Below are 13,810 nucleotides of genomic sequence, written 5' to 3'. Positions count from 1 at the left end.
TTTTATAAATTAAATAATTATTTTATAATTATTTTTTATAAAAATGTATTTAAGTTATTTATATATATTTTTAACAAAATATATTGTATACAATTATTTTAAATAATATATTAAGATTGAGTTAATAAAAATTAATAAATCAAATTCAATTTTAAATGAAATATTAATTAGACAATGTAGAAAAATATAAATAGTAGGTTTCTTAATAATAAAAATGATGAATGATACAAAAATTATTGAGTTGACTCTCTAATATGATAATAATAAAAATTAAAATATAATATAATATAAAATAATAAATAAACAAAAGATTACACCATTATTAAAAAATAAAATAAATAATAAAATACTTGAAATAATACTATTTAAAATTATAATATATTTATGTCAAATTTAAATAATAATTTTAAAAAATCAATAAAAGATGATAATATTTTTCGATTGCTTTGCATCTACATTAAAAATGATACATTTATTATTGACTAAGAAAAACAAATGATCTATAGTAATAATAATCACATTGTGGCAAGTTTTCATCACAGCTAAAGATATTTCACAGCCAATCATTTTAGCGTCATTGTGAAACAATATGCATATTCAACATTAACAATATGAATGTATGTCAATTACTTCCTATTGTTTTCTATAAATAAAATTCTAATGTAACTTGAATGTCATGGACAGAAATCGAACATATACAAACTTGAACATATACAAACTTGACGCACATAGGTAGCACCTTTAAATTAAAAGTAAGGAAACAAAAATAAAACATAATTGTTGTACTTAATAATTTATTAATCTTATTTTTTATCTTCTTAAAAGAATATATTTTTTTGTTATTGCATTCTTGGAGGCATTTTCATTCATGTTCAAAGAAATAAACGAACACTATTAATATAATTAATAGTATTTGAATATAATATAATTAATGATTAAATTAATAATAATAAAAAAAATTAATGATTAAAAAAATAAATTAATAATTAAAGAATTAAATTAAAATAAAATATAACAATAGGTTATAACTATAATAACAATATTAATAGTAATAATAACAAATTATGGAAGATGAAAAGTAATGCAAGCTGAAAGCTTTTTAAACTTTTACGAAGCTTGTTGAAGAAGGTAGATAAATTTTTTAAAATAAATTAAATTAAAAAATATAATACAATAAATTAATTAGGTTATAGAAAAATTTGAAGTATAGCTTAAGATTTAGTAGAAGATTTGAACCTTTTCTAGAACGCATGGAGTCTCACAAAACATTACTCGTAGTCTTCATAATTAATAATGAAAATGTGTTAGAAGAGACAAAATTGGTTTTTAAGAACCTGCAAATTTATATTTGGCACAGACACAACATTTCTAATTACTCTGTTCATAATTAATGAAGACTTCTTAAAAGGCGAAAAAGCTTTGGTCATTTGAAAATCATACAAGTTTCTTCATCTATTTTTGTTAAGGATGACGAAAAAGCTTTGGTCATTTGGAAATTATACAAGTTTCTTCATCTATTCTCATTAAGGATGACGATGTGGGCTAGTCTGGCCCGTTTAGGCAAAGACCCGTATATCGTAGGCTGGCCCGTCCCATTTCGTATAATTTATGTGGGCTGACTCGTCTCGTCCCATCCCGCACTTGGTCTGTGGGTCCGCGGATTGGCCTATTTTTTTTTTATGATAAAACTTTCAATGTTTAAAAATTGGGAAACTTTAAGAAGTTCAAAAAATTAAGTAAAGACTTCGGAGAGTTGAATGATAAATTGATAATTCAACATTTTCATCATATTCATATTCATACTATGACATACACAATGTATTCTTTAAATTTTAGCATATTAAAAAATACATAATACTTGTCTTTTTTCAGTTATATGAGAATTTGAAACGTTAATGCAAAAGTTCATAAAAAAAGTAATTAATATACACAAATACAAGTTTTTTTGTATGCGGACTTGTGGGTCGGCCCGTGCGGGCCGTAGGCCAGTCCACACAGACTACAGGCTTATGCAGGCCGAGCCACTGCGAGCCTGCAGACTCACTATTCTAGCCCGCCCCACATTTTTTTTCGCAAGTCTGCGGACCGACCCGATGAACCAGGTCCATATTTATCCCTAGTTTTCATGGCATTGCATGGAGTGCTATTATTTTTATTCTGGGAAGTTATTTTTATTATTTCCAACATCAATTGATTTTTTGGAAACACGCAGTGTAAGTTTTAAGATGTGTAAAAAGCTTCTTAAAGAAGCTACTGTGAAAACCTATGATTATTCTGAAAAAGTTTCTACATCAGTTAAAGTTAGTTTTCAAAAATCAATTAATAAAAAGAATTTCAAATACAAATATACAATAAATAATTATATATATATATATAAACACGATAAAATATTTATTTATATATATAAATAAATACATAAATACGTTCTCTATAAATTTATATAAATATATGATTATATGTATATATAAATAAATAATAATTACATGAACATGTCTTTATATAATAACTTTTCCAATATATTAATTCATAATAATAATAATAATAACAATATTATTATTAAGATTATGGCTCGTACGGATGGGTTCTGGAAGATTATCCTCCTCGGTGTTAGCCGACGAGTTTGATAGTTTAGGGACAAATACAAATTGTGGTTTATATTGGAGAACTCCACTTGATGTTACGGTTATGACCGTGACAAGTTTATTGCCGCGTGTGGACTATAGGTGGTGGCTTGTAGTCGGAGGGGCGAGTAGACACTCGTGGTAGCAAAGATCGATCAATGTACTCATCAAAGGGTGTAGAATCAAGAAGTGTCCAACGGAGGATTTGAAAGTTGGGGTTTAAGGATTAAGGTTCTAACCAGGGTCATGGGTTTGAAATTATATTTGTTAATTTACATTGTATTTCCTTTTATTTGAGCTCACTCTATTTGTGTGTGTTTGACGATGATCATGTAACTTGTTACATGGGAGTAGAGGTTGATGCAGGTGAGCATGTGGACACTTAGAGACGAAGTGGGGCGAGCCATGGGAGATTTTATATGGAATTATCTTTATGGATTTTGTTTTATGGACTATTTTTGTAACCAATTACTATGACTTATTTTATATTTGTTGTGTGAACACATTTACAGATTTGATCTTTTGGCGCGTATAAACTAATGTTTAAATTTTTTCCGCATCTTTGGGAAAGTAATTTTATTAATAAATATTGTTTATTAATATTTTTATTATTTTAATTTTAAATAAGTAATTTCCAGCTAGGACGTTACAATAACCATGCTCAATAGTACACCATATTATTAGGTATTTAATTGGCACTATCACTCATGGTTTTTTCTTCATTACAGATGGATCATCACACCTTAAAGCCTACTTGTTATGCTAATTGGTGTAGATACCTTGACCCAAGAAAATGTACTAATAATCGGTGCATGTTGTAGGCAATTCTAGGATCTCTTGGAAAGGCAAGAAGCAACCTTAGTCTTTAAATCCTTCACTAAAGCAAAATATCACTCAATGTTTACAGCATGTTCTATGATTATTTGGTTAAGTGGACTTCTTTTAGAACTTGGTTTCTTACAAATAAGACCAACTCCACTTCAGGTTGACAACACAATGTTAGAATAAAATAGGAGGTTGAACAAAATCAAGAGAGGAGGTGAATTTGTTTGAAGTTAAAGTTCCAGCTTTTAAAACTTTTCAGCTATTCAAAACTTTTTTTAATAAATCTTAATTTTATATCAAGTTGTAGTAATAAATATCATAGTATTAAGGGTTAAATATATTTTTAGTCCTTAACCTTTTAGTCAAAATTGGAATTAATTCTTCTTGGAAACTTTGAACCAATTTAGTCCCTCAACTACGTAAATGCATGGATTTAGTCCTTTTGACAAAATTTTAATAAATTTATATGATGTTTCAAACACATTTCACTATAATATTTTAGTTTTTTTTACACCGTTTGACATATGTTCACTTCAATCTTAGTTGAGAAACACGTTTGAAATGTCAAATAAACTTAAAAGAATGGTTTAAAGGACTAAATGCACGCATTTATAAAGATAAGGGACTAAATTGGTTCAAGGTTTCCAAGAGGGACTAATTCCAATTTTCACTAAAAGTTGAAGGACAAAAAACATATTTAACCCTAGTATTAATCTTCCAGAAAGTGTATAAAAATTTATCTTTCACAAAAAGCAGAAAAATAAAGAGAACAAAGAATAAACAAAGTCACTCTAAAATATTTTATATTATTTCAGTTCAAAATAAATCCTATGTCAAGTTACAATCACTTTAAAAAAAAATGATCACTAATTATTATCTTAAACCGATTATGACAACCACTAAAACAAAGTGCAACATGGAACAAAACAGTTAAGAAAAAAAACACTTCCTTTGAAAAACCTACAAAGGATGAAAAAAAATCCTCTCTTGAAAAACCATAAGAGATGAAACTCACCTTCCTTGAATAACCAGAAGGGATGAACAACACCTCTCTTACATACTATAAAGGATGAAACCACACATCTCTAGAAAACCACAAGAGATGATGAACACTTCCTATAACAAACCTGAAAGGATGAACCAAGCATCAAAACCCTAGCAACAACAACACCTTCTCACTTAAGAACATTATTGACGAAACTTAAAAGCCACACTTTCAAAACTAGGTTAACCAAAGCTTGTCACAAAGCTAATTTTCACAATTTGACTTTTGTGTCACAAAAAATATAGAGCTTTGTTCAATTTATAGAAGAAAAACGCGTTTCGACCCATTTCAGAAGAAAAAAAACCATTCCAAGTTGATTATCACTTACAATAATAGATTATTCCAAATAGTATAAGGTTCAAAAAACATTTTTCTTCTATGATAATCGATTATTGATAGGGATAATCAATTATTATAGACTAGTAGCATATTTTACAAGAATTTCAAGAGTCATCAAAGTAATAATAAGGTAGGTGTGTTGTAGTTGTCTACCATTCATCATTTAAACTCTCTCTCTCTTACACTTATTTTATACAAAAATCATATTTCCAAGACTACAACACAATTTTCTACAAGACTAAAATATGCTTTTAAAATTTCAAGTATTTTTTAGAACTTAATCTTCTTCATAATTCATCATCATCAAAACTTTCTCTTGATGTGATTTAATTTTGGATACCCATCTTTATCTTGAATCAATAATCTTCCCTTTATTTATGATGATAAAAAATATCTTGAAGTCTTTTGTGATTGGATAATGATATTTTAATCTCCCTCGTTAATACTTTAATCTCACTCATTTTTACCCTTTTTTAACCTACCTGTAAGCTAAAGTGTCATTTTAATTTTATATTTTGATTACTTTTTGGCTTTTGTGATGTGGCAGTTGAAATAATATGTGAGGTGTGTGTGCGCGTGAAGCAGTTCATTTGGTAAAGTTGTTCGCACGAAAGAAAGTTTTGTTTCTTTCATCAAGCAGTTTTGTCTTTCCTATCCATAGAGGTGCTCGTTTGAAAGAAGAAAGGTTTGTCGCAAAACCTTATGCGTGTTTGCATTCCTTTTTCCCTCTTTCGTCTTTTGTCGACAATCATGAAACCCTCACAAACTCTTCCAATTAACAGTAACTTCTTCCCCTGGTTTGCCATTCATTTTCGCATCCTAGGGCTTCTATTTTTTCATTCTGTCTTTCTTTCGCTATCTTTGTTTCAGAAAATTGATATGGGACATTGCCCTAGGGTGCACTCTCTTCAGCTACGAAAAAATTATCCTTCTCGATCTATAGGGCATGGGTATTACAATCGAACCACAACACAACAATTTGGTTTAGCATTTAGGTCTTTTCAATATAAACTATGCCATTTCGTTGTACTGATTTTAAAGTTAAACAACGAAAAATAGGTAATAGTTTGCAATTCCAGTGTCATTTAGATGCAGTGGCTTTCTTGTGTTTGTGTTACCTTTGTTGCTGAATTGTTCTTAGATACGAGGAGGCGAAGGCGAAAGGGACTGATAGTTATGACAGGGAATTGGAGGATGTCATAGATAAGCTTATTGGTGAGTGTGATAGGAAAATTAGCAAGGCTTTCAAACGACTCGAGGACGAGGATGCAAAGGCTGTCGTTGTCATTTCGATCTCCGAAGTTACTTAAGTGAGTGTTGATTGTTGTGTTAGGTTCCCCTATGGCGAGTTGTGATAAGTAATTCTAATTTGTTTTTGTGTTTGCAAAGCCCTATGGTGCTTGAGCTATCAAAGGAAATTGAAGAGAAGTTTAAATTTGAAGAATATATAATTATCAATAAGAAGGAAGATTAAATTGGTCGTAATTCAAATGTCATAAACTTTTTTTGCCATATTTGTTTGCTCATAAAAGTGGTTGTTTGTTGAAAGAACATATATCATTAAAGTTTTTTTCTTTTTTTTTTCCCTTATGACATGCCTTTCTTTTACATGATCCTGAAATTTATGGATAATCAGTGTTTACTTTTATCAATTTAAAATCATAAAAGCATAAAGAGTGTCTTTGATTTAAGGAAAACATTATTTAAGTAGATGTTGGAACACTCTGTTTCACACCTAAACGGGGAGTTCTTTTTAGTGAAGTAAAACCAATATATCATTTATGAATTTGTTATGACAACTGCATACTTCTCCTGAAGGAAAGGTGATAAAGGATTGATCCTTACCAAGAATGATGGCCCATGATGTAACGTCCTAACCGAAAATTACTTATTAAAATAAATAAGAAAATAAATAAAATAACCACCTAATTTATTAATCATCAATTTCCCAAAAAAACGCGAGAAAATTTAATTATTAAAGTTCGACGTGCCAATACAGATAAAATAAATCGCATCAGTACGTGTTACAATTAAGATCGTCTATAAAATTATTACATATAAAATCATAGTTCATCATAATGACTAGTGATAAAACCCTGAGATATCCACACTCCGTCTATAGACATTTGTCTGCTCACCTGCATCAACATCTGTTCACATATAACAAGTTACATGATCATCGCCACACACACACAGATAGGGTGAGCTCATTTAAATAAAACCAAACAATATAATATTAAATGCAACATCAACAAATTTAAACTCGGGTTAGTACACTTTCCCCTTTCTTTTTACTCATTCACTTCCAACACTTAGACGTCTATCATCTTTATACCCTTTAGGTGAGATAAATGATCGATCTTTGTTGTACGAGTGTCTATGACATAATTTATGTTATTCATCACTGATTTCATCATAAACCCTAATCCCCCAATTTCAGATCAAAAGTCATGCCTTCCAACATAATCAGCATATGCACAGTCTATCAAAACATTACAATTCACATTCGAGCATATAGACATCACGACCACATCACAAGTACCCCAAAATACCAAAAATGACCAAAAACAGTGTAACTGCGTTCGTGCCACCTGGCGATTCATCCTCTGCCGCCAGGCAGTTCATAGTTGATACCCAGAAACTGGATTTAGTGCATGTGTCGCCTGGCGGTCACATACAACCCGCCAGGCAGTTTTTGGAAAAATTCTAGAAACCCGATTTCATCTATGATTTTCACGTAAATTACAATCCCAACCCCGCATACATCACGATTCAATCAACAATGAATAAAAAAAAACATCAAACAATCAATAGGAACTCCCCTAACCTGGATTTCCTTACTCAATTTGCTAAATGTGCTACTTCCTTCTTGTTTGCCAATCTCCTTCTTACTCTTCTACCAATTCAGACCCAGAACCTCACCCAACACTCATAATTACTCTCCTTTCGTGCTCTATTTTTGGTATAGTCTCAGCCTTGGCAAAACCCTTCCTAATACTCAACTTTTACCTTTTAAACAGTGCTTAAATTTAGGTCAATAATACAAAAATGGGATTCCCACTTAATTAATGGTTAATGGCCATTCATGGTCCCTTTATGGCTATTTTTCAGCCTCCCTTGGCTGCTAGATCAGTTAGGGTTTCCTTTAACCCTTCCCATTCCACCCAAATCTAGCATTAGCAAAAAAATATAAAGTTTAATTTAGGTTTTCCCCAAGGGTATAACCCATAACCACGCAATTACTAAGTTAATACCAAACCATCATGCCAATTGATATTTCATGCCAACTAGTATAACCCAATTGCTATCTTCTTACTTACACGCACATACATAGGACTCAAACCCAAGTTCTCTCACATAAACCAAGTACTCTCAACCATTTGAACTAGTACTTTTCCACATTATGAAGGTTAGCATTTAATACCTTAAAGGCTTTTGTCACTCGTATTAATTAAATAATTAATTATTTAATTATTTAAATTTAGCGAGTCTTACACATGGCACATGCTTAGAAGAAAGGGAGTTCCTTGATTCCTTCTTTGCTTTTATTTTCTTTAGTTTAAAATTTCATTAAGTTGGCTTGGTTGACTATTTTTAAGTTGACTTGTTGACCTTGACTTTGGGTTGACTTGTTGATTCAAAGGATTAGCTTAACCTAAAGCTAACATGCTAATTCAAAATTAACTTGTTTCGTAGGTTTATTAAGAGGTGGGACAAGGAAGGACAAGTGGCGCATTTAGATGGCTTTTGGAGAGCAAATGTGGAAGAAAGAGAAGGAGCAAAGCTTTCTAGAAACATCTAGAAAGGATGACCACATGCCTTGGCCACCAAGAAGTCTAGAAACATCTAGAAGGAGCATCCACATTGCCTTGGCCAAGAAGGCTTCTAGAATGTGTTCATGTGCTCCTTTGTTGACCTACTTTCTAAACTCTAGGTTTTGTTATTTGCATTGTAATCCTTTTTAACTTATTTGTTTTTTGCTAAGAGGCCCCTAGATACTTCTATATAAGGGGACCTCTAACACTTGTACAAGGGTGGATCATTTTGGAGAAATTAAACACATTAGTGTATCAACCATTGTGAGAGTCTTCCTCCTTAGGGGGTGAAGTTCTTTTAAGTCTTATCTTGAATCTTGATTCAAGTGGCGGCACACATCCACTCATCTTCAAGGTTGTCATGGCTTCTTCTAACCTAGCCTTGTAGTGACGTGCTTCTCACATTTTTATCATTCCTTTCATTTCCATTTTATGCTTTATTTTTCCTTATGTGTGTGACATGGGTTTTACTCTTTTTATGTGGTGTCCACTCTTATTTGTTTTGAATCAATCCATTCTTCTCTTCTCTAGAACCTTGTAAAGGAACCTTCACATCTAGATAGCTTGCTATCTTAATGTCCAGTGGGGATTTCCTTGGTTTTCTTAATCAATCATCACCATATTTATTAATCTTCCAAAAAGAACAGGATAATCCTACATCAAAAGGTGAATCAAGAAGAGCCACTTATAAGGTGGTTGATATATTAGTTTTATTTCATGGTCCACCTTTTCTAGATCTATCTTTCCTTCAAGAGAAATATGCGATTGTCATAACAAATTAAAATGATATATTAGTTTTACTTCACTAAAAGGAACTCTCTGTTTGGGTGTGAAACAGAGTGTTCCAGCATCTACTTAAGTCATGTTTTTCTTAAATCAGAGGCACACACATCTTTATGCTTTTGTGATTTTAAATTCATAAAAGTAAACACTAATTATCATAAATTTCAGGATCATGTAAAAGAAAGGCATACAATGAGGGGAAACAAAAAGAAAAAGAACTTTAATGATATATGTTCATTCAACAAACAACCACTTTAATGGACAAACAAATATCACAGACAGTTTACGACATTTGAATTACCACCAATTTATTCCTCCTTCTTGTTGATGATTATATATTCTTCGAATTTCAACTTCTCTTCAATTTCCTTTGACAACTCAAGCACCTCAAGGGTATGCAAAGATAAAAACAAATTAGTATTACTTATCACAACTCGCCACAAGGAACCTAACACAACAATCTACACTCTCTTAAGTAACTTCGAAGACCGAAATCGCAATGGCAACCTTTGCATCCTCGTCCTCGTGCGAACAACTTTACCAAATAAATCGCTTCACACGCACACACACCTCACACATTCTTTCAACTACCACATAACACAACCCAAAAGTAATCAATATATAAAATTAAAATGAGATTTCGACTAACACGTAGGTGGTTTAAAAAAGAATAAAAATATGAGATTAAAATATAATTATCTTTTGTGATTTCCTACACTTATAATTCTTTATGATTCATAAAACGAAGTTAAGCACATTATAATCGGATAAACCACAAACATAAATTTTAGAAATTTTCTTTCTAAGCATTTAGAAGTTAACTCAAAATTTTAATCACAAGTCCTTCTAAACTTTCTGCCCCTTTTTGTTAAGAAAAAAAAAATAGCTAAGAAATTTCCCCTTCTTGTTGTAAAAGAATTATTCCCAGAACTAGTAATCCCCCTGACATGTAATTTTGGTGAATGAATGAGAACAACATCGAAGATTGTAACCTTAACCCTCTATGCTTGATTTTCAAAAGATAAAAACTTACTAAAAGTTTTGAGCCAAGGATTCTACGGAACAAAAATGAAATAATTTTAGTAAAAGGAAATTCAAGAGATAAAGAAGAGAAGATATGAAAAATTACACTACTTGAATAAAGCTAAGACGAGTGAGAATTTAAAATATCACTCAAAGTTATAAGATGTCAAGATAAGATCCTATTACACTCTTAAAAGGACTCAACATTCTCATAATTTCTCAAAGAAATCTAATTTATTCAAATATTTGAAAACAAAGTTACACGTCTTATATAAAGCAAGGTTATGGATCACTTAACTTTTAAGTTTGAAATTCCAAATGTTCTAAAAAAATCCTAAAATGACGTGAGCTCATAATACGATGTTTACTCTATGTTTTTCTTACTTATATTTGTCACATTCAAAATTGAAAGAACAAATTAAATTTAGAGAAGGCTAGAAATGAATGATTTTGCATGGTTGATCTCCTTATCAAACAATAGTGGTTGAATGAGAGTTTGTTTATATGAAGAGTTACTAAGAAAAATCAAAGGGGGTAAATAACAAAAAAAAAAGAGAAAAATTTCAAGGCATTGATCCAAATTTTGAAAAATCTAAAATGAAAAATTAGTGTGAATAGTTAATGTGGTTTCCAAACTACCCTACTCCACCTAATAAATTAATTTTTAATCAAAAGATAATCGCAAACTGATAAATTTAGTATTGGAATATTTCCGAGGTTTTGGACTCCCGCCATTTCACCTTCCCAAAACCCATAACAAAGGAAGTCCCAAACCAAAAAACACAGACCATCCCAGAACGAGAATGGGCACTCGCAAAAAGAAGAGAGAAGAAGAAGAAGAAGAACCCCTTCCTTCTCTTTCCCACGATAATGCTAATGGTAGCGACTCCCAAAGTGAAGAAGGGTCCGAAAGAGGAGATGATTCTTCACGTTACGAGCAAGCTAGGAACCAAAGGATCAAAGAGAACATGGAGAGAATGAACAAGCTTGGCTTGTTCGACTTGTCTCTCAAACTCAAACGCCCAAAACAAAACCCTCTCCCCAAGAAGAAGAAGGCCATCCAACCCAACCATTCGCCCCAGAGACGTTCTTCCAGGTATGCTTTTCATTTTTCTCTTTATATTTGTTTTTCTCTTTGTGGAACGTCAAAAGGAGCAACCTTTCTTGGTGGGTATGTTCCTTTCTCCCCAAAGATGTTACCTTTCTCCTTTCTCTTTGCAACTGGAAACCCTCTTCCATTTTGGAGGCAAAGGAGACGTGAACATGACTCATGAGCATAGAGTTAATGTGAAAAACAAGTATATTGATGTTTTATAATTTAATGTTAGAGATTGTGTATTCATACTAAGATACACTTTTAAAAGTAAATTTTGTCTAAACATGAAGTGACTTTATGTAGATGCTCCTTGTCACCTTTTTTACTTGTGTTGAGATGAAGATTCAAAGAATACTTCAGAAATATCTTAAGTACCTAAAATGTAATTGACAATTTCATGGGTTTGCAGAATAATGAGCCTGGTACCAATTAACTATTCTGAGAGACGGAATCGTGAATCTGCAAGTAAGGAAGACGATGTAGTAGAGATTTATATACCAGAAGGTACAAACCCTGAAGGTTACACTGAAGAGCATGAGGAGCATCTGGGAGACTGTGAGAGTGCTTGGGAATTGTATGTGGATGGATATGATGAGGATGGGAACCGTATATATGATCCAATCAAAGGAGAGACATGCCATCAATGCAGGTACTATTTTAGACTGCAATCTTCTTTAATATGCTTAGTATATTTGACCTATTCTTCTATGTTTGATCTAGAAAAAGTTGGAATGAGAAGGTTTTGCAATTTAGCCACTCCACTGGCTTTTCCTGCAAATAGTACCAGTATGCCATTTGAATGGTCTTGTACCTTGGCTGAGGAAAACATGTTTTGATTGAAGACCATTTGAATGTTTTCATAAGTCTTTTGTTTACATGCAGGCAGAAAACTCTTGGCCAGCACACTCATTGCAGCAAATGCGAATTACTCCAAGGGCAATTTTGTGGAGATTGCTTGTACATGAGGTAAGTGTTTAAGCTGAGGTTCAAATTTTCCACATTCAGCCTTGTGTTGTGTCAACCACTGTCATTGTGTGAAGTTTGATGCTAGTTCCTTTCTGTTGATATTTTATAGATATGGAGAAAATGTGATGGAAGCCAACCGTAATAACAAATGGGTTTGCCCTCCTTGTAGAGGAATATGCAACTGTAGTCGTTGCCGCAGGGGAAAAGGTTGGATGCCTACTGGCAACATATACAGTAAGGTTAGTGTTGCAAAACATGGTTATTTGGACAGAATCTTATAATTTATGATTTGAATCGTAAAATTTGATGTGTCAAGGTTAGCTAGTTAATGAATCATTACAATTCTTATTCTATCTTAGTTTACAACTGAGTCCAATCTTATGCGATCCATGTAGTCAATATAACTTGGTAGGATATGATTCCTTTGTTGTTGTTTCTGTTCTATCTTCATAGGTATATGGGATAAAAACAACTTGAGGTCATTATAAATGAGTGCATAAATTTACCTCAAGAAAAAATCTTCACCCTTTGTTTTGTTGCCTCTTAATTTGAATTTTTGTAAGGTGTCAAAGCTGGGTTTCAAATCTGTGGCTCATTATTTGATTAAAACTCGTGGCACTGAGTTGGAAGGGCCAGATGCTGAAAATAGTGTTGCTGATGAAAAATCAGAGACATCTGCGGATACCACACCGAATAGACCAACTCGCACGAGGGCATCAAAGAAGAGGTCTTAGTTGCATTACATCTATTTGAAGATGATGATACTATTTTTTGGAGAAACATACAAGTTTTGAGATTTAAGCAAGTATGGTATAGATCCTGTGGATTATTAAAAGCTGTATACAAACTATTAAGTATACAAATTTTGCTTCTTCATCTTTTATTGAAATGTGAACTTAATAGTTTTATATTTTCTAAACAAGTAGCACTATTGTGATTTTTTTTGTTTTTCCGTGACCCATATAGAGAGAAACCATTCATCTAAAGCCTGTGTAAACAGAATAGACTAATTAACAACTAATACATAGGGTGTTCAAAGGGATGGGTGGTGGACTAGTTTATTTCTTAGTTTAATAGAAAGAGTTGAATTGTGTCAGATTTCCTAGGTTATAATTTATTTTATTATTAAAATTTGTTATTTCAAGTATGTTTTGCTAGATATTTTATAATATCTTCAAGAGCAGATTATATTTATTTAATATTTAGTAATTAAATAATGTAATATTTTAAAAATGTATATTTTGTTAATTTAATAATATTTATATGATTATTATTATTATTATTATTTTTAGTATTA

The 13,810-nt window shown here is 31.7% G+C and overlaps 1 protein-coding gene and 1 long non-coding RNA gene across 2 annotated transcripts; both read left to right on the top strand.

Annotated features, from left to right (window-relative positions):
• Positions 1-5,388: 5,388 nt before the first annotated feature.
• Positions 5,389-6,315, top strand: LOC114177020. Its single transcript, XR_003603093.1, has 2 exons — positions 5,389-5,515; positions 5,701-6,315. It is a non-coding gene; the product is annotated as an uncharacterized LOC114177020 (long non-coding RNA).
• Positions 6,316-11,181: 4,866 nt separating this feature from the next.
• LOC114179450 (cell division cycle-associated protein 7-like) lies at positions 11,182-13,453 on the top strand. Its single transcript, XM_028065796.1, has 5 exons — positions 11,182-11,547; positions 11,957-12,196; positions 12,430-12,513; positions 12,623-12,752; positions 13,077-13,453. The coding sequence occupies exons 1-5, from the start codon at positions 11,255-11,257 to the stop codon at positions 13,245-13,247; spliced, it is 918 nt and encodes a 305-aa protein (XP_027921597.1). The 5' UTR covers positions 11,182-11,254; the 3' UTR covers positions 13,248-13,453.
• The last annotated feature ends 357 nt before the right edge of the window (positions 13,454-13,810 follow it).

The sequence above is a fragment of the Vigna unguiculata genome, chromosome 3 (genome assembly GCF_004118075.2).
Source record: "Vigna unguiculata cultivar IT97K-499-35 chromosome 3, ASM411807v1, whole genome shotgun sequence".
Classification (NCBI taxonomy): Eukaryota; Viridiplantae; Streptophyta; class Magnoliopsida; order Fabales; family Fabaceae; genus Vigna; species Vigna unguiculata.
This window is presented reverse-complemented; position numbering and strand designations above follow the sequence as displayed.